The sequence below is a fragment of the Fopius arisanus genome, unplaced genomic scaffold (genome assembly GCF_000806365.1).
Source record: "Fopius arisanus strain USDA-PBARC FA_bdor unplaced genomic scaffold, ASM80636v1 scaffold00077, whole genome shotgun sequence".
In the NCBI taxonomy this organism is placed as follows: domain Eukaryota; kingdom Metazoa; phylum Arthropoda; class Insecta; order Hymenoptera; family Braconidae; genus Fopius; species Fopius arisanus.
Window position 1 is genome coordinate 70145 of NW_011887816.1, and position 19905 is coordinate 90049.

General features: G+C 37.8%; 4 protein-coding genes across 13 annotated transcripts; 2 read left to right on the plus strand and 2 right to left on the minus strand.

Moving 5' to 3' along the window:
- Positions 1-799: 799 nt before the first annotated feature.
- LOC105269940 (uncharacterized protein C17orf85) lies at positions 800-4068 on the plus strand. Its single transcript, XM_011310569.1, has 2 exons — positions 800-2463; positions 2549-4068. The coding sequence occupies exons 1-2, from the start codon at positions 944-946 to the stop codon at positions 2667-2669; spliced, it is 1641 nt and encodes a 546-aa protein (XP_011308871.1). The 5' UTR covers positions 800-943; the 3' UTR covers positions 2670-4068.
- Positions 4069-4138: 70 nt separating this feature from the next.
- rl (Mitogen-activated protein kinase rl) lies at positions 4139-7656 on the minus strand. Its single transcript, XM_011310568.1, has 6 exons — positions 7514-7656; positions 7047-7173; positions 6586-6948; positions 6340-6507; positions 5875-6063; positions 4139-5759 (listed from the first exon to the last, which is right to left on the minus strand). Exons 1-6 carry the CDS (start codon positions 7636-7638, stop codon positions 5637-5639), a joined length of 1095 nt encoding a protein of 364 aa, XP_011308870.1. The 5' UTR covers positions 7639-7656; the 3' UTR covers positions 4139-5636.
- A 99-nt stretch (positions 7657-7755) lies between these two features.
- On the plus strand, positions 7756-8683 carry Rpb11 (DNA-directed RNA polymerase II subunit RPB11). Its single transcript, XM_011310567.1, has 4 exons — positions 7756-7954; positions 8022-8111; positions 8190-8364; positions 8439-8683. The coding sequence occupies exons 1-4, from the start codon at positions 7902-7904 to the stop codon at positions 8472-8474; spliced, it is 354 nt and encodes a 117-aa protein (XP_011308869.1). The 5' UTR covers positions 7756-7901; the 3' UTR covers positions 8475-8683.
- Positions 8517-19749, minus strand: CLIP-190 (Cytoplasmic linker protein 190). 10 transcript variants are annotated; one of them, XM_011310560.1, is made up of 13 exons: positions 19568-19748; positions 18701-18820; positions 16125-16190; positions 15873-16025; positions 15390-15557; positions 14897-15095; positions 14521-14737; positions 14332-14370; positions 13801-13941; positions 13478-13642; positions 13165-13185; positions 12399-12555; positions 8517-12323 (listed from the first exon to the last, which is right to left on the minus strand). In XM_011310560.1, the coding sequence occupies exons 2-13, from the start codon at positions 18810-18812 to the stop codon at positions 9169-9171; spliced, it is 4593 nt and encodes a 1530-aa protein (XP_011308862.1). In that variant the 5' UTR covers positions 18813-18820; positions 19568-19748; the 3' UTR covers positions 8517-9168. The 10 variants fall into 10 exon arrangements, with proteins under 10 accessions (XP_011308862.1, XP_011308860.1, XP_011308861.1 ...); XM_011310558.1 differs by having other exon boundaries at positions 18701-18831; XM_011310559.1 differs by having other exon boundaries at positions 18701-18837.
- Positions 19750-19905: the final 156 nt, after the last annotated feature.

Below are 19905 nucleotides of genomic sequence, written 5' to 3' on the forward strand. Positions count from 1 at the left end.
TTCACTGAAATTTTCACTGCAAGTGAAAAATTCGAAATTTTTGTAAAAGTATCAGGGGAACATGACAATCGAAGAGCTATTCAGTTTTTAAACAATATTTCGATTTATTAGCCAGTTACAAAAGAAAAAATTGAAATTATTTAAAAAAAAAAATGAATGACGGCGGGATCGAACCCGGGCCGTCGGCGTGGTAGGCAAGCACGTTACCGCTAGGATAACGCATTATTACAATAAATAAATTTCATTAGGAGTATATATATTGCAAAAGTTTCGTTTAAAAAATGTTAAATTGCTCAATTTCACTGCATATCTCCTCGATTATCAAATATTCAGTTTTTAAACAATATTTCTATTGATTTGCCATTTAATAACAAAAAAAAAATTAGAATTATTTAAAAAAAAAAATGAATGATGCCGGGATTGAACCCGGGCCGCTGGCGTGGTAGGCAAGCACGTTACCGCTAGGACAACGCGCTATTACAATAACAAAATTTCATTAGTAGTATATATATTGAAAAAGTTTCGTTTAAAAAATGTTAAATTGTTCAATTTCACTGCATATCTCCTCGATAATAAATAATTTTTTCCATTTGAAATTCCACAAGATGTGGCTTCCCCCTTCCGCTCGTTCTAGTCGGCTAAATTTCCGTTAAACAATTAAAAAACAAAAAGCATTCATACCGCAGAAAATAAAATTCACCCCGTCGACTCGATGGGCACCCCAGGATTGCGTGTTGCGCCCTCCCTCTCTTGGGGTGCAGTACTACGATGCCGCTGAGCCTCTATTTTAGTGAATCCTCTTTGGGCGTGCCTGTATGATACCTTACGTCACGTCACCCTAACCTGTCAAATTGTTTGTATTGGCAAGTTGTCGGTGGCCGCATAAAATGTACCAATAAACTAAAAACAATTACCCATATAAAGTAATAAAATAAAAGTCGAAATGGCGGCTGGTGAACTGATGGAAATGGAATTGGGAGAAGAGAGTACCGAGGAGATGGACGACGGACTGGACAGCGACGACGGAGTTATCCTCGAGGAGAGGATTGATACGCGCCATCAGAATAAAAGAAGAGGATTCGCCACTGGAATTGACATTTTCTCGGAGGAGGAGAGAAAGAAAATGCAGGAACGTGCAAAGAGATTTGGCCTGAGCAACAACCTGGAGGAGAACGAGGATGGTCTGTACTCAAGTCTGGGAGTTACTGAGGACAATGAGAATCCCAGAAACATCAGGCTCAATGTTCTCCACATGAGGGGAACTGAGGAGATGAGCACCAAAGACGTCTTCAAGTACTTTGAGCAGTACCCAGCAGCTGCCATCGAGTGGATAAACGACGTATCCTGTAATGTTGTTTGGTTGGACAATGTGTCAGCTGCTAGGGCCCTCCTGGGCCTCTCCAAGAGGATCATCGGGCTTACAGATCATCTCGAGGAACAAGAGAAGGGTAAATACACCCATGAGGATGATTTGGTGAAGGTGAACGACACAAAGAACGAAGGGATCTGTCTCAAGGACATTGACTGCCCTCTTCCCCCAGGATTGTGGAGGAAGGGAGTGGATTTTGCTAAATCTAAAGGAATTTTCCTCAGGTTTGCTACCAGGAATGACAAGAAACAACCCAGGGCTGAGAAAATGAGCGAATACTACAAGAAATATGGAAATCCGAATTTTGGAGGGATGAGAGGAATATTAACAGAATCGAGAAAAAGGCAATACAAGCAGATAAAAAACTCGAGACCGAGGAGACCGAGTGAAACGTCAGGGAATGAGGAAGATAAGGAACGAGGGAAAAATCCCTGGGGTGAATTATCAGAGAGCTGGGGGAGTCACGAGGACGTGGAGGACAATTACGTGAGGAGAGGTCTTCCAGAGCGACTTGATCGAGGAAATGTAAAATTCAGATTGGGCTCAAGGCACATGGAAACCGAGAAGAGAGATGTGCAGTCATCCCCAGAAGAATCTCAGAGCTCTGACAGTGAGGAGGAGTGGGCGAGAAAGAGTAAAGTCCCGAGAATGAGGATGCATGCTGACGACGAGGAGGAAAAGGTGAGGAAGAAGAAGCTCAAGCAGTTGAGCAGGCATAAACAGGAGGAGGGTGCGGATCTTAGGTCTCGTTTGGGGAGGAGACGACCACCTACCATTTACAGGGAGGACATACAGGTGATCGTGACTAATACTCCGGACAAATATCGAGCCAGGAGGGAGGAGGATGTCGAGGAAGTTGCGCCCGAGGAGGTGGAGAAGGAGGAGGGAGAGTGGGAGGATGTCCAGGGGGATGCTCAGGTGGTTGAGGAGGAGGAGGAGGAGGAGGATGAAGAGGAGGAGTCCAGCAGTGATAGTGAGATCGCTGTGAAGGAGATCCAGGGTCCAAAAGGGAGTGTAATTAAAGTCGTTCCAAGGTCTAAACCAAGAGTTGCTTCCACTGTTTGGGCGAGACTCAATGATACCTCACGAGAGAGGTAAGATGAATTTAATGAGATGTTAATTAATCAATTCAGTAAATATTTTAATTTCTCATAATGATTCGTTGGTTTTTTTTTTCAGCGGAAATCCCAGGAAATTGACAGACTTAAGGACTCGTCTGGGTCTTCACAAAAGAGAGCGATCTCCCCTGAGGATAGAAGTGAAAAATGAAAAATACGAGAAAAGAAATGACTCGGAATAATTTTTTACACGTATTGCTGCATCGCAATCTGCGATAGCGACAATTACATTATGTAAATTAAGACATTTTTTCACGATAATTGACAAAACGCATGATAAAAACACCGAGGACATAATAAAAAACAAAGATAAAAATCGAGAGACGAGTCTGCAATCCGTAAATTTCATCACCTTCTTACGAATTTTCACTGGTAATTCATTATTATTATTTCCTCACCTTTCTGCGTGCAATGAATAATTAATCAGGCGTAATTGAATTCAATTGGTCAATAAAACCACTTTAATTTCCATTAGCACAATAATACTTCGAATAATGCAACTTTGTCTCGTCATTACAGTAAATTGACAATTAATTTTTCTTTGATACATTTACAATTCACATTGATTAACAATAGTGTTGTTTTTTTAATAGTCCAGAGGAAAGAAATTATCAAAAATTCGAATGAAATAATTTTCTTTCTGTTCAATATCTGGTGGTAATTAACTTGGGATTTTTTTTCAAGACCAAAGTAAATGGTTATTGTAAAAAATTCGTGTACAATCGAGGGAATAACCACTGAAACACCTAAAAAATATCCTCGAGCCACTGAGTTCAGGGCTACATCCACAGATTTTCTTATTCTTTTAAATCATCTCTCGTGGCTACAACCACATGAATTCAAAAAATTGATTTTGTGCCGTGATATTTTGGTACACTCATTCATTATGCATTCTCGTAATTCTGGGGTGAAGGATTTTCGATTTTCTTTCGGTTTTGGGGGGATTTTTGAGGGCTAGAGTGAAATGAGACAGAAATTTTTCACATTTTCAGTTCAATCCTGCAGAATTTTTCGATTTACGCATAAAGGAATTTTACAATATAAAACGGATAAACTGAAAATCTCAAGTGAAATTGGAATATCAATTTTTTATAAGAGAAAAAAAGGTAGTGACTTCCTCCGGCCCTCAATGATTCCGTCAGAAATGAAAAATAATCCTGAACAATAATCTCTGGGTGAAAACTCTCGGGGAAAACTGGCACATTGTCCGGGAAGACAGCTGTCACAAAAATAACCATTGAAAACACCTAAACTAATCTAGTATCTCAAGGTACTCTTAGTCGACTTTGATCATTCGCCTGTTCGTGCTTTATTCATCTCTAGGTATTCAATTTAAATTCTAATCTACAAACTCGGCCTTCAACTCCCCTGATTCCACACATCTACATCATTTTCCTCTCCTATCTGAACTTGAGTTTATTTATTCATCATTTTAATTGTCCTCTTTATTTTTTTTAATGATAATAATTCATTAGGTTCTCACTTAATTTTTTTTTTTCATCGAATTTCGAAGGCAGCGCGTTGGTTTCATTAGTCTTGAAAAATGTTTCTTCAAATTTTCTGGGAATGCAGCCAACAAATCGATTATTCAATTACTCGGTGGTGATTTTTTGGTTGGATAATTTAAATAGTGCAACTTTAAGCGTTTATCTCTCGTGGAATTACTGGAATCTAGTCTACGTCTCACACTCTGATTTTTTTTCATCTTTTTTTTTTGTTATTTCAAGTCGATTTTAGTTCCTCCGTTCAATTTTTGGTTCTGATGCTTGAGATATTGAGATATGAATTCAGCAACAACAACAAATACACATACATAACGTTTAAGTATATTAGGCCAGAAGATATTCGATAATTAGTTATATCAATTTATTCGCATTCAATTCTTTGAGTCAAAGTAGTTTTTTGATTGAGGAGTTTTTAGGTAAACAGTCGACCCGATATTTAAGCGCCGCTGTACAACTTTTTTTTTGTACAGAATGAAATTTCTTACAAAAAATGTGGTACACTATTTCCTCCTAAACAGCTTCATCACCGAGATAAACGCAATATTAATTTTTTTTCCTCCACGTCCTATCACTTCATCGGCTAATTAATCACCACCAATTGATATGGTGATTAATGCCCCGCGTAAAATTCACAGCTGTTGTTTGCGGCAGGAAAATGTCAAGTGGACATTTTCCTATACCTCCATTACCTCGGATAAACTCCATCAAATCTAAAAAAAACCTTGAAAACTCGTTTTTTTTTTCCTCATACCAATGCAACACACAAGAACGGATGCGCGTTCTATTATTTTTCGTCTCGTTTACTCAGAAAAAAACCGTTACGAGTTGATAAATAGCCTGAGATGATCAATATATATTTATAATATTTTTTTTTCATCCATTTTCCTTGATTTTTCCTTAAACGATTAAATGCACTTTAACAATGAGGAATCGCTGGACGAATTAATTTACACAAAAATTCGAAAAGATGGAATGGAAGAAATTCATGATTATTATTAATTCTCTTTTTTTGTGTTTTCGTATTATTTTTCGTTACGTTTTTTTTTAATTATTTAAAAAGGAATTTATCGAAGTTACAAGTATTCACACATTGAGACAATAAACAGATGATTTATCTCCTCACCATTTAAATCATTCAGTTATTTGTTAAAATTCTAAAGCTAGAGTATTTTCACCTAAAATTTTGAAGGGGGTAAAGGGGCGGGCGGGGTAGGGCTGATAATGGAATAAAACTGAAATTGAAACTCTCTCCCCATTTCAATCCTTTTATACAATAAAAATCACAGACAGCGCACGAGTCAACGACTGAATTTCTCCAATCGTTGAATTTATATCGGGAAAAAAAAGGAATCAAACAAAAATTATTATCGAGTTAATCTATTCTGTATCTCCTTGAGTTGAAAAAATAAATTTGGGGAAATGAGAGATTTATCTGATGGATAATTCGAAACTCCACAGCACAACAGCTGTCCAAGAGTGAATTTCGAACATTTAAAAAGTTCATATGAATAATCTTAATGAATTTCGGCGATTTCATTAATGATAAACCTTTATTCTCTTATTTGGGCTGGGTTGATCATTAATTCTGCGCTTTGGTGTGTCTGAGTCGTAGATACACGTCAGTTATGAAAGTGGCATGTACGACTACATGGCATTCTCTTGGTTTCGTGCAAATTGAGTTGTCTCTTCAAATATCAACTGTTTCAGCATTTCTTTTGGAAGATCGTCTAGCTCCATGTCGAATTTGAAGGGCTCTTCCGCTACGGGCTTTGAGGAATAAATTTTATTAGATATCTCAAATAATTTAACAAATTAAAAAACTCATCACTCCAGAAATGCTGATTTATCTCGAAAAAATATCATTCGAGCGTACTGAAATTACCTCATCAGCAGGATCATAATACTGTTCAAGATACGGATGTGCAAGTGCATCCTCGACTACAATGCGTTTATTGGGATTGAACGTCAGCATTTTATCGAGTAAATCGAGTGCACGTGGATCAGCATTGGGGAAGAGACAGGTCCATGGCACCTTGGGTTTGTACGGCAATGACTGGAGGTAACTTCGTGCCTTAAACCAATCATTTCCCATTAATAATTGACGCTCTTAATAAATCAATTAAACAAATGAATGAATTTTGATATATTTATCGCGGAATAAATGGACTTGTGAATTCCATTTGTGGAGATAATGAATTAATGCATATTAATGATTAGGACATAGGGAATTACGAGATTAATTCCAAGAATTCTAGGAATCGTTTGTTCAAGTGCCGATTCATCGATAAAAATACGACTGATGATTACATCGGTGTGAAAAAATAAATGGAAATATTCAACAATTTACCTTCTCATTTATGATGCACTCAAGGTCCTCGGGTGAAGGCGATCCGAGAACTCCAAGAATGTGATTTAACTGGTCTAAGTAATGCTTGCCAGGGAATATTGCTCGTCTAGACAGCATCTCCGCGAGAATACAACCGACTGACCAAATGTCAATAGACTTTGTATACCCCTGCAATTACATAATTAAAAAACAAAATCATAATTATGGTCTAATGGGTATTTATTGGATAATTGGATTTTGGTGTACCTTGGAATTCAACATGATTTCGGGTGCTCTGTACCACCTTGTCGCAACGTACTCAGTCAAGAAGCCAGCGTGATTGTGATCAGGATCAGCGACTCTGGCAAGGCCAAAGTCACATATTTTAAGGTCACAAGTGGTATTCAACAGTAAATTACTCGGTTTTAAGTCTCTGTGGAGTACATTCGCCGAATGTATGTACTTCAATCCTCGTAATATTTGGTAAAGGAAGTAACATATGTGATCATTGCTTATTGCCTGGGTTTTTAGCAATTTGTACAGATCTGTCTCCATCAGACATTGGACAATGTAAACGTCCTTCATTTGGTCTATTGTTGGCGCCCGCAGAATATCCCTTATATCTATGATCTGAAACCAAAAAATAGCATTTTCTCCATTTACTCGAAATTTTCCCTTACATCCACCTGCTACCGAGATAATAATAATAATGCCTTAACAATCCTTACATTTTCATGTTTAAACCTCGTGAGTATTTTGATTTCCCTCAGAGTCCTTTGGCTGTACGTCTGATGCTCGAACGGCGAAATTTTCTTAATAGCTACTTTCGTCTTCGTCACATTATCATAAGCAGACCTGCAATAGAGCCTTATTATCACCACATCCTTATCACCATTTTAATTTCCTCAAAAAGGGTGTGACACACTTCAAATCTGCCGCCAAATTCTGTAGAATGGCCCCCGGGGCCTGGAAAATCCTCCCAACACACCCGAAAGGTGTGCTACCCCAAAAAAACACCCCCAAATCACCAAAACCCATTTAAAAGTTTAGCAAATAATTCGTAAATGTCAATTTGGTGACGAAAAACCAATTTATCTTGGAATGAAAAAAATCTCTTATCACTCTGGCTAAAGGGGGTGGGGGGTGGTAGGCCAGGGGTACTCCAGCAATTCGTAGGGGATGATTTTTTACTCACACAACCATTCCGTAGGCACCTTCTCCCATGTAGGCGAGATTCGTGTACCTAGGGCCAACCTCAAACGCTTGTCCACGAACAATTTCCGCCTTTGGATTAACACTTGCTGATCCTTCGCCCGCCATTTTGACAACTGAGGAGTTTTTGAGACGTCGGGGAATTCCCCCCCAGGGGGAGACCCTCTCGGCCAATTCCGGAATACCTCGGCAACCACTTAAGTCACATGATGCCGGAGGGAGAAATCAGAAAAATTGGGGTTCTCTTATGTATCAATCAATTCCGCTGATTTTACTGCTTTACAAACTTGAAAAACAATTCTCCATGATTTTGGAATTATTTTGAAGAACTAGAAAGATCTCTTGGCATTTTTTAGAGGAATTTTCACAGGATGAATGCACCTCCAACGTTTGAATCGTTCCTATTGTACGATGGGGAGAAAAAGTTAGTATTTGAGGTTATTAATGAGGAAATCTTAATTTATTTATGGTCCTCTAATTTTTTTTTTTAGAATTATCAAGGAACAGGACACAAAAGTGCCGAATGCGGCGATTTTCACGGTTAATAAAGAGGATCACACCCTTGGAAACATGATCAGAAAGTAAATTGATGAATTCTCAAAGTTTGATTATCGCTCTAACGAAAGGATTCAGAAGATAATGTTTTTTTTTTTTTTCAGTCAATTATTAAAAGATCCCCACGTTCTCTTCGCTGGTTACAAGGTTCCTCATCCTCTGGAGCACAAATTCGTCATCAGGATTCAGACGACATCGGATTACACCCCCCACGAGGCATTCATGCACGCAATTACAGATTTAATTGCAGAATTGTCGCTCTTTGAGGAGAGATTCAAGGTAAAGAACGATTTATTCACCTCCTCAATTCTTTTTATTTTTCATTATTAATTTCTTCGATTTCTTCATTCCAGGATGCAATAAAAGAGAAGAAAGAAGGTCTAGATTAAAGCCAAGAACCCGTATAAATACTTAGAAATTAAGAAACTGACTTAAACTCGTAAATAAACCATAATTTATTGACAAACTTCTACAAAACGTTATTGCGCCTTAAATTCTGCAAATTCTGGTGTCAAAATTCTCCAACAACTCTGCGTGCAAGGAACATGACAAGAAGTCTTATGTACACGTAATCGATAATAAATATTAAATAGATCGATCTCAACCCTATTTACACGCCATCATCCTGTAGAATTTCCAATAAAAAGGCAAGCGAGGTCTTCCTTTTGAGGAGAATAATTATTTGATCAATTAATTTTGAAAAAACGCTAACGGAAATTAAATGGGAAGACATTATTCGTGGAATACAATAACAATATAAAAATATACTTTATAAATTCAACGCATTTTTGTTTTTCGTAGGTTTTTGGAATTTTTCTTTAGAACTTCCACTAAAAGCTGCTATTAATTCTTTATGTTGCGAATTTTCTTTGAATTTCGGATTAAATTTGCATTTGAAAATTCCTCTGAATTGTCTGTTAATTGAAATTACATGAATTAATTTATGAATGTAATATTCAAGATGCATTTGTTAGATATGAAATTTGCTAAAATTCCGAGATGAATTTCTTCATTCCTAGCGTAATTGAATTTCCTACTCCAATACTGGCAAGCGAGGCTCGATAATTCCGGCAGTTTTGAGGATCAGAAGGTCTCAGCGTCGTCGCAATCAGCAGTGTCATGTCCAAACATTTCACAATGTTCGCAGTAATCCCTCTGCTTGGGTGCCTTGACGGGCGTCTTCTTCACAGGTTTCTCCACCTCGAAGTCCTGAGCCTGTTTTGGGCAATCCTCAGTCTCGTGGAGGTCAAACTGATCACATATATCACAGAACAACCTAGGGGCGGGTTGGGCCAGAGTCGTCCTGGAGTAGTCGTCAGCCTCAGCCGGAGGCACCCCCATCTCCAAGACCTCGATCTTCAGCTTGAGACCTTCATTCTTTTTCTGCATATCGACGATAACTGAATTGAGAAAATCAATCTGTCCCTTGAATGTCTCATTGTCCTCCAGGATTTTCTTCATGCTCCTGGTGTCACCATTGCTCTGGATTTTCTCATCGAGTGCCCCGAGATTGTTATTAGATATTTTCAAGGTCTTCGTCTCCTCCAACATCTCCGAGAGCCTCGAATTCAAGGCGGAGTTCTTCTCCTCCAGCTTGTGATTTTGTTTGAGGAGTTCGGAGTTTTTCTCCTCAAGTTTTTCACTCATTGAAATTAATTCGGAATTTTTCCTCTCGAGTATTTGATTCTTGGAATTCATTTCGTCGTTCCTCTCGATTTCCCTCGCCTCTTGGTCTTTAATATGGGCCTCTGAGTTCTCAATTGTTTTCCTAAGTCTTTCATTCTCATCAGAAATGGTCTTTAGACTGATTTCTGAGTTTTCATGGGCTTTTTTCAGAGCCTGGAGTTCCTCGGCACTCTGATTGAGCTTCTGGGAGAATTCTAGCTCCAAATTCTTGAGGGATTCACTCTCTGAGGACTTCAATGTCTCCACGACGCTCACCAGTTCGTCGATCATCGAAGTCTTAAGACTCGACGACTTTTTCAACTCCTCATTTTCAATTTCAATTTTCCTCAGCTTCTCGTCGACCTCGGAAATTTTCTGCGAGAGTTCGCAATTCTCCTGGATTTTTTCAGACAATTTTCCCTCTGACTCCTTCAGCCTTTCTGAAATCTCCTCGAAGGAGACTAGTTTGGATTTTAAGGAAGAGATTTCAGAGTTCAGCTCATCCATTTTTCCCTGAGAATTTTTGTGATTTTCCTGGAAAAGTTTAAGGGCTTCGGCCTGACTCTCGGTTTTCCTCAGGATCTCCTCTTGTTTTTCAGAGTTTTCCCTCATTGACTGGAGCTGCGATGTGAGGGAAATTATTTCGTTGCTCAGCTCTTCGATCTTCTCCTGAGATTTTTTATGATTTTCCGAAGCATTTTCCAAGGTGGAGGAGAGACTGGTGGACTCGGAGGTTTTCTCCTCGACTTTTATAATGAGTTCCCTGATTTTTTCGTTGAGCTCTTCAATTTTTGCTTTGAGAATATCTTCAGAAATTTTTAATTCGATGTTTGAGGTTGAGAGTTGGTGAGAGTTTTCCAAATTTTCCTCCAAAGTCTGGGTTTTCCTCTCGAGATCTGAGATTGTCTTGATGAGTTGACCGTTTTCTTCAGTCAATTTGGCAGAATTTCCTTCGAAAGTTTTAATTTTCTTCGACAATTCTTCGATTATTGAGTCTTTAGAATTAATTTCATTAATTAATTTCTCATTTTCCTCTATCCTTTCCTGAATAATTTCCTGGTTTTTCTCCAGCATTTCGTTGAGTTTTCCAGAACCCTCCTCGGTCTCCCTCAATTTTTCCTGGATTTTCCGAAGATTTTCCTGAGATTCATTGAGTTTTGTGGAATTTTCCTCGCTTTGCTTAAGCTTTTCCATGAGTTTCCGAAATTCTTCTTCATTTTCCTTCAGTTTTCCACTCAAGTTATTGCACAACTTCTCCTTTTCGGTCAATTTTTCCGATAATTTTCTTTCGTTTTCCTCAGTTGTCGCGAGTTTCCCGGAAATTTTCCCCAGATCTTCCTCACTCTTCTTTAATTTCCCCATGAAATTTTCAACTGAATTTTCCAAGTCAAATATTTTCTCCTTAAATTTTCCATTTTCCTTTTCCTTCAGTCTCAATTCCTCATTGTACTGCTTCAATTGCTCGGAGGATCCTTCAGAGCTCGAGATGACCCTCGAAATTTTCTCCTCCAGTTTTTCCTTTTCCCCAATCAACTCTTGATTTTTCTCCTCGGTAAATTTCACCTTTTTATTTAACTCTGAGATTGTTGACTCGTGCATTTTCATCTCGCTCTCGAGATTTGTTTTGGTCTGCTCGAAGATCGTGACGTTATCCCTCAGCTCCGCCATCGTCTCGGTCATATTTTTAATTTCCTCCATTTTCTCCATTAATTCAGACTTCAAGGAATTTATTTGCTGTTCAAAGGCCACGAATTTTCCGGCGCTTTCCTGCACCTCTTCCGTCAATTTTTTATTCTCCTCCCCTTGGTTTTCCAACAATTTTCCAACCCTGTCCAACTCAACGATTTTCTCCCCTCGATCATTTGAAACTGCGGAAAACTTTTCCCGCAATTCTACTAGCTCTTTCTCCAAATTTTCTCGTGATTTTTGCAACTCCAAATTTTCTTCCTCAATCTTCTTCGAATTTTCATTTAATTTCCCCGTTTTTTCCACCAGCTCATCCCTCAAATTCCTCACTTCCGCTTCCAAAATCGAGTTTTCCCCTTGAATTTTTCGCGCATTTTCTCTTTCTTCTTCCACAATTACCTGGAACTCCTTGATTTTACTGGAATTCTCCACCTCCAATTTTTCTTTCTCTCCCACCAGCCTCTCCCTCTCCCCGAGGACTCTCTCGATCTCCTCAATTTTTCTGGAGTTCTCCACCTCCAGTTTCTCCTTTTCCTCCACGATTTTTCTGAATTCCCCCTGCTGGAACTCCGATGCCAAGACTTTTTCCTTCGTGAGATTATCAATAACTACCTTCAGCTTCTCAATCTCCAGCTCCATGGCCTGAGTCTTTCCAGCATTTTCCTCCGAAATCTTCGCAATGATGGAATTTTTCTCCTCAACGGTTCTGCTTAAATTTTCTGAGAGCTTTTCAATATGCGTCTCTTCAATTTCCTCGCGATTCTTCAGCTTCTGCTGGAGTTCCTCAATCTGCGATGAGAGCTCTGAAATCGTGTTATTCCTCTCGAGCATCTGATTTTCCAGCGTAATCTTCGCTTCCTTGAGGCAGAGGTTCATATTCTCCATTTCTGTGAACCGGAAATATCGTTAAAACTCCAGGACCTGCAAAGGAAATCGAAAAACAAAAACAAATGGAAAAAGACCTGATATGGCAGTGAAATCAGCCTTGAGTTTGACGAGTTCCTCTTCCGTTTCAAAAAGACGGAGATTATCGCTCTCGAGCTGGATGACCCTCTCTCGTTCCTCCGAGAGTTCCTTCTGGAGAGTAATTATCCTCTCCTCGTGCTGAGTATTTACCACCTGATTTTTTTCACTAATTAATAAAGCTTCATTCCTAATTAATTACCAGGCACCAATGATTCAGGAATGAAGTGGCAAACCGAGGCCAGTATCTCGAAAACTCTTGGAGCTTCAAAAATCTTCACGCAAACTTTTTTGTAGCTCTTTTCACGCTCTACAAAAAATCTACAAAAAACATTTTTGTATCTCCAATAAATTTCGAGATACCTGTCCGCGCAAAAACTCCGACGCACTTCCTCCCTGAATTCAGTTAATAAATTAATGAATAAAATGGAATAATCACGATGCAATTAGTTCTATTAACATTATTATTTGCAGGCACTTGGAGATACAAAAGTTGAACAAAAATTTGAATAAATAATGAACGCAGACAGCAACAATCGTAAGTAAATGATAGATGCAATGCAAGAAGCAGTGGGAATTCACATTAGTGTTTAACATAATTATTAATAATTATTAATTGTCGAAATAAATAGTAATGACACGTGCAACTGATGATCTTTAGTTTAATATTAGTGTTCTGCCGAAGCATTTGATTTTTTTAGTGATAAATGATGCGATGGCAGTGAATGCAGTGCAGAAAAACAGCGTCGCCACGATAATACTCACGCTCTGTACAGCTTTTTCCTTCTGAAATATGAAAATTGAGAAAATGTGGAAATTCGTCAGCACAGGATAGAAAGAATTCAAAAATTCAATAGAAAAAGGCAAAATTTTATCTAAAAATTCAGTCAAATATATATATTTTGAAAAAAAAAGCGATACCATAAGGTCTCGGAGGGATGAATCGAGGAAGAAACAGGGGAATTAATTCATTCATGAGCCATCACCGAAGGAGCAAAAGCTCTCAAGCATTTGAATAAATCAAAATTGAATCTCCAAAGATGTGAAGGATTTCTGGGTGTCTCTGGGAGACTATTACCTGAATATCTTCTTTATTCACTGATTCCTCCTCGAAACGGAATAAAAGATCCTCGCACTTGTGCTTCTCCTCCTCCAGCTGAGACTGGAGATGATTTTTCTCCTCCAGGAGCTGGGACAGGGCGATCTGAGCCTCAATTACTGTTTTCTCCATCTCCTCTCGGTACTGATTTGAAAAATAAATACCAAGTGAAGAAAATCCACAGCGAATTTCCAAAAAAAAACTTTTCAATTTGCAATAAATATTCTATAAATCCTGGATTGAGCTGTTGACAAGCGGAAAAAGATGATACGATCGAAAACGACGAGAAAAGGGAAATCTACCTTTTCATATTCGGCTTTCAAATTGATAATCGATTGTTCGGCATTATCAGCCTGAGTAGCAGCTTTGATGATCCTCTCCCTCTCGAGGTCCCTCTCCTTCCTCAGCATCTCGATTTCTTGTTGTTTTTCTTTCAACATCTCCTGAAAATCCAAGTCATCTCCGATAATCGAGAAAACCGTGCCACCAAATATCAAAAGCCTCAAAGAATCAACGAGGAAAAAAATTAATAAAGCCCCCCCATCTACTCTAGGTACCCCAAGTACTCCATTTATTTGTTTATTTCAACAGGAAAAATACAGGTACACAAAATACAACAACAGAACATTCTATGGTAATAAATAATTCTACAAATACTACCAGCGAAATTCGGAAACAAGTGGATCTTCTTGTATCTCGTCAGCGAATAGTTTCACATCTCCCCATTTTCAATTCTTTAATTTTTCATTATTCTGTTAAAATTCCACTTGTTCCCCAATCCCGTGGGGAATAATGAGTTCATCAAGCGAAAAAAAAAACAATTAGTATCTCACCTGGAGCGAGCGCTGCCCAGGTGTGGACGCTCTAGCTTTCTGCAATATCGAGTTTAAAAAAGAAAAAAAACAGGACAGTTAAAAGGCCAAATTACAGTTAATTAAATATCAGCGGAGGTACAACAGTGACTTGGTGATCTCTAAAGAGGTCCTGGTGATGTTGACGACTCCTCAATCAGCAAATCTTACCCTAGCTGTGGTGATGCCCCTGACACTGGTCGAGGTTGACGTCAAGCTGGAGACAGACGTCAGGGACTCCTTGGAACCGCTCCTCCTCAGTGAGGAATTCAGGGATGCACCAGTTGGTTTGTGGACAAGACCGATGGACGATCTCTTGCGGGAGGGCGACCTCGAGACCTTGTGCGAAGGGGCGAACAAACCGTATCTCGGCTTGCACTCGAAATACCTGAGGACCGAGGACTTTAGAAAAAGAAATTCTGGAGTCCTGGGTACTAGAGGTCGAGGGGACAACGAGGCTCTCATAGCTCAGGGTGAGTCCGCGAGAGTCCTTTTAGCATGAATTTCAACTCCTCGTTATCCCCTCAAAAATCATCAGCATGGAAACCTTTTGTCTCCAACAGCTCCATCATTCTTCCCCAGGGCTTCATCCAGCTCGACTCCACACCATTCCCCAGGAGCAAAATCGGTGACCCCCAGGTACCTGAGAACCCCAGTCTTACTCCCCTGGCTGGACGACACAACAACTCGATCCCCAATCTTCAAATCCTTCGAGGTAGTCGAAGATAAACTCGTCATCGAAACATCTACCAATTCCCAATCATTTATTTCCGTTCATAAAATCAATAACAATTCATCTTCTATCGTCTAAACTACTTCCTCATCACCAGAATCAATATGCCATATAAAAATTAGTAATTGTTCATTAGAATTGTTTATACAATTGATAGATAAATTTTTTCAACTCAAATGTGAATTTCTCCAGTTGAAATTGAATTAATTATTGGTATTGTGCAATCGTTAGGGCTTGCTCTAGGGGTCTAGGCTGAAGCTGTGCAATCTCTAAGGGCGACGATATGAATACTTGTAGCGATCCTTACTCAGAGATGGTGAAAGTGATTTGTTTGCTGGTGGTGTTTTCAATTCAGGTGGTGACATCAGGCTCTCCTGGAGTGGATATCTGGTGAGTCTTGTGAGACGTGAGAATATTCCATGTTTCGGGGCACATTGGAAGTAACGAGAACCCGCAACAGACCCATCATTTTTTCCTTAATTAATAATCGTTAATTAATCTCTAATCAAACCTAAACCATCCTTAAAATCGAAATCAACGCAAAATTAAAAATAACTCAGGACCAAGAAGTGCTACAGAAATCTTCATTGGAACTTTTTTCTAGCCCCGGAAATCCCATGAAAATTTTTCTGTCTCTGATAGATCCCGAGATATTTACCGAAAACGGGGATTTCGATGGAGATAGAGGAAAATGTTAAGGAAAAAAAATATTCGGGGTGAAAAGACGAATATTTTGTGTCCATCGAGTTTTCCTCTAGCTGTTGGGGTTTTCGAGATGCTGGAAATTTACCGATCGGCTCATCAAGGACAACCCCAGCCCAGTCTCCTGGAGCGAATTGTGTTTCTCCGATGTAGGCGATGGATCCTGGTTTTGTTCCACCAACCCATACTCGATCTCCAATTATGAAACTGTCTGTGTCTTCGGTTAAAACCACACTGGTATCTGTTTAAATCCAAACGATTGCTCAGGAATTTGATTAAAAAATTATAAAAATTGTAAAATTACGAAATTTTGGGATTCCTGGAGGCTTTGGGATCCTACCTGATCCTCGACGGAGAACTCCACTCTCCCTGCGTCTTACGTTCTCATAAATTGGCTCCATCGAATCTATCACATGCAATTAACGTCGAAAACCAAATAAAAAAAAAAATAACAATCTGCAGAGGCATTGCGAATACGGTGAAGCGATTATCATTGGACCTTTTTTTTTTTTGTAGATGAGAAAAAGATTTAAAAAGAAGGAAGCCTCGAAATACGACGTAGAAGGGATAAATTGAATGGAGATATATCTTCTCGCGTTAAATGAACCGCGAAACGCAAAAATAATCTAAATATACAATCGATCATACGTAACACGAATGAAAAACTATAATTAACATATGATTCTGCAGCTTCCGGTTGTCCTTTCCCAACGAAAACAATCAAATCCCAATGTTTTGACATCACAAAACAATTTTAGATACCGAGGACATGACTCAATGATGTTAATCTCGAATTGTCGTGACAATCATCACTAAATATTGTTGTTAATCAATTATTCATGAGATGTGGTTTGTACCAGTGCTAATTAATGTTAAGAGAGCGTGGGTGTGGCCTGAGAAGTTGTAGGTCGACGTGGGTGTCTCCTCCAACTCTCAGAAATCATTATATTTTTTCTAATATATTTTTTAACATTCCCCTGGAATATCGGAATGCTGGGAATCACAAGCACAAGGAACTCGTTGTTCAGGGGTAGAAGGAAGTCGTAAAATTCAAACTCCACCCATTCGTCGGCGACGAGTGAATTTCGGAGGAAATTTTATTTGTTCTTGTCCATTTGTTTTTTCTCTCGTTCTCCTCTTCATTTTTTAAATTCAATTCAAGAGACTTCTGTATATGGAATGGACAACTACAAGTTCACACACGGCAGTAAAATAGTAAACCGCAATGAGTTTTTGCGAAATACAAACGAAGAATTACGTCAACCGGAGAAATAAATCGTTTTATGCAGAAATTCCATCTTTTATCAATTTTCCCTTCACGAGTCGATTAAAACTGTCTATAAATAATCAGACTGACATTCCTCTATCGACAAGCAATAAATAATCCACGATTTATCAAAAGCATGAGACAAATTTATGGTAATCCCAATACAATCGATTGATCAATCAATTCCAACACGAAAACTTCATCGAACAATTCATGTCAACAAAATGTTTATTGGAACTTTTTTGCAAATTTTTTTCCGCTCTACAAAAAGGGTCCTCATAAAAATTCCGCTATCTTACCTAGATTCGAAGATATTACGCAACGAATTCAAATTTTCGAAATGTAATTTTTCGAAATCTTTCATTTTACATCCAATTGCAATTTTATTTCGTATTTTTTTTTATTGCCCTCTGGTATATTGAGATATTTATTCTTATTGTGATGTTAATACCTCCTCTCATGTAACTCAAGACAACAGTGGAATCAAATTCCAGAAGGAATTAATAATGAAATCCATAAAAATGAAAACTATCGGTTTCTCCTCATCGAATGGTATTTATTGATTTTCTTGTTCAAGTTGTTTGTTTTGTTATTTTTTTTATGGGGATTCGAGTGGAAAGACAGGTTGTTAAGGTCGTATGGACCGGATTTCAATTTCCATAAATGAAGAGACAATTAAATTATTTGGGTCAAGAACACATTACATTTTCTTCGAGAAATGTCAGTCGATTTTTAAAGCCAGTTGATTACGAATATCTCCGGATCTTGGAGAGATAACGGAATTTTTATCAGGACCTTATTTGTGGAAAATGTCAAGAGCTACGAAAAGTTCCCTGATCATTTTTCCATATCTCTCGTAGATATTAAATTATTCAGAAACAAATGTCACATCACAGGGTAACAACTCATTCCTCTTTTTTTTCTTTTTGCACTCGATAATAATAAATGATTATTATATTCTCAATCGATCAGTGAGTCGAGTCCCGGGGATGATGATTAATGAGAATGATTATTGATTGATAATGGAAAGAAAAAAAATGATAGAACTAGGAAAAAACAGAAAAAACGAGAAAAAAAGAAATTTACTCAGTTGCTGGTTAACCTGGAGAGTCACAGTATTGTACTGTTTAAATTCATGATTTCTCATGGCGTTTGTAGGCGTGCAATGATTTTTCCCCCAGAATTTCAACTCTTTTTCTCCCAAATGGTGGGAGCACAGCCATTTACAGAAAAATAAAGACAGCGCACTTTGTAACAGCTATTACTCACCACTCCAGTGTTTATTTTTGCTTTGAAGCGTCTAGTGCTCTTCAATTACATGACAACGCAAAGAAGATCAAACAAATGCACATGAATAAAACATTTCCAAGTCTCATTACGTGATTACAGATGAAAATCGTAATGAAATTTTGGCAGCTTTATCTGTTCCGGTTCTTATTTCGAAAATTTGGCGGCCCACAGAAAAAGTTGTTTGAACTTTTTCCCAGCGAATTCAATTTTCAAAAAAAAAATTCTTCTGGCATTTTCTTCTAAAGCCACGCAATTTTGAAATAATTCGCTAGTAAGATGCAAAAAATGGACCGAGCTCAGATTTTTTAGGGAAACGAGATTAATTGTTAATTGAATTATTAATATAATTAAGAACTCACTCATTGATGATCTGGGAGGTGACGGTGGTATCGCTGGCTTGGGTTCTACCGTGCAACAGGGCCTTCCGATCTTTGAAGGAGGTCTAAGCCCCGATGCCTTCATATCCGACATACTCACTCCTTCAATTACACTATCCCTCAATAATAATTACAAACACTGGATCACAATTACGCAATCACTCGATGAACCAGAGTATCGTATCCTCATCGGAATAATAAACAATACCTCATACACTAATTACTAAATAGTAATTAATTGTTGGAATTATCTCGATTTAATTACCTGCTCAAATTAATCAATTAAAAATTATTCATCTTCTCATTCTATTCATCCATAATTTTCCAACCGTAATAAACAAAAAAACATAATAATTATAATTACAATGACAATTTATTTATGGAGTAAAAAAAAATGATCAAAAATGATTGAAAATTATTTTAATATCGAAATTTATATATTCGAATATAAATAGCTTATAATAATATTACTTCTAATTGTATAAACAAATTACCTGTTGGCTGATACCAATTTTTCATTAAACAAATGATTATCAATTAATTTGATCTAGACAAAACGAAAATCGACGAGAAATTCCAGAATTTAATTAGAAATTCATAGCAATTAGCGAATAATTATCTCCATTCCATTATTTCAACCTGCATTAATGGCTCATTGTTAAGAATATATTACAGCTAATTGATTAATTAATTCAGAAGAATTCATTGTTTTTTTTGTTAATTTTGTTGGATTAATTTGGATTAATTGATGTTAATTGAAGGAATGTGAAGGTAATTTTTTGTTTAATTGACGCATTTGTTCATTAAGTTCTATTTTTCATTATTTATAGGTTATTCCATTGCTTTTACCTCGATAATTTAGTGGAAGAGAGATTTTTTATGTAAAACTTGTCTCACAATTCAGCCGATGATTTTTTCATTCACCTGTTACGTAGTTTTGATTGTTAATGGAGTGTTGAGGGAGATTAAACAATTTTCACACGGTTGAAGGTGATAAAAACATGAAAAAAATATATAGAGGATATAACGGACAATGTCTGACGTTTGATGATCACAATGATTTCTGTCTTATCAAGCCAATCAGCTGGTAAAATCCATTCATACTTTAATTTTCATTAAATATCTCTGAATCGAGGGGAGAAAGCGGAATTTTCCACAAAACTTTTTTTGTAGCCCTCGATCTTCTC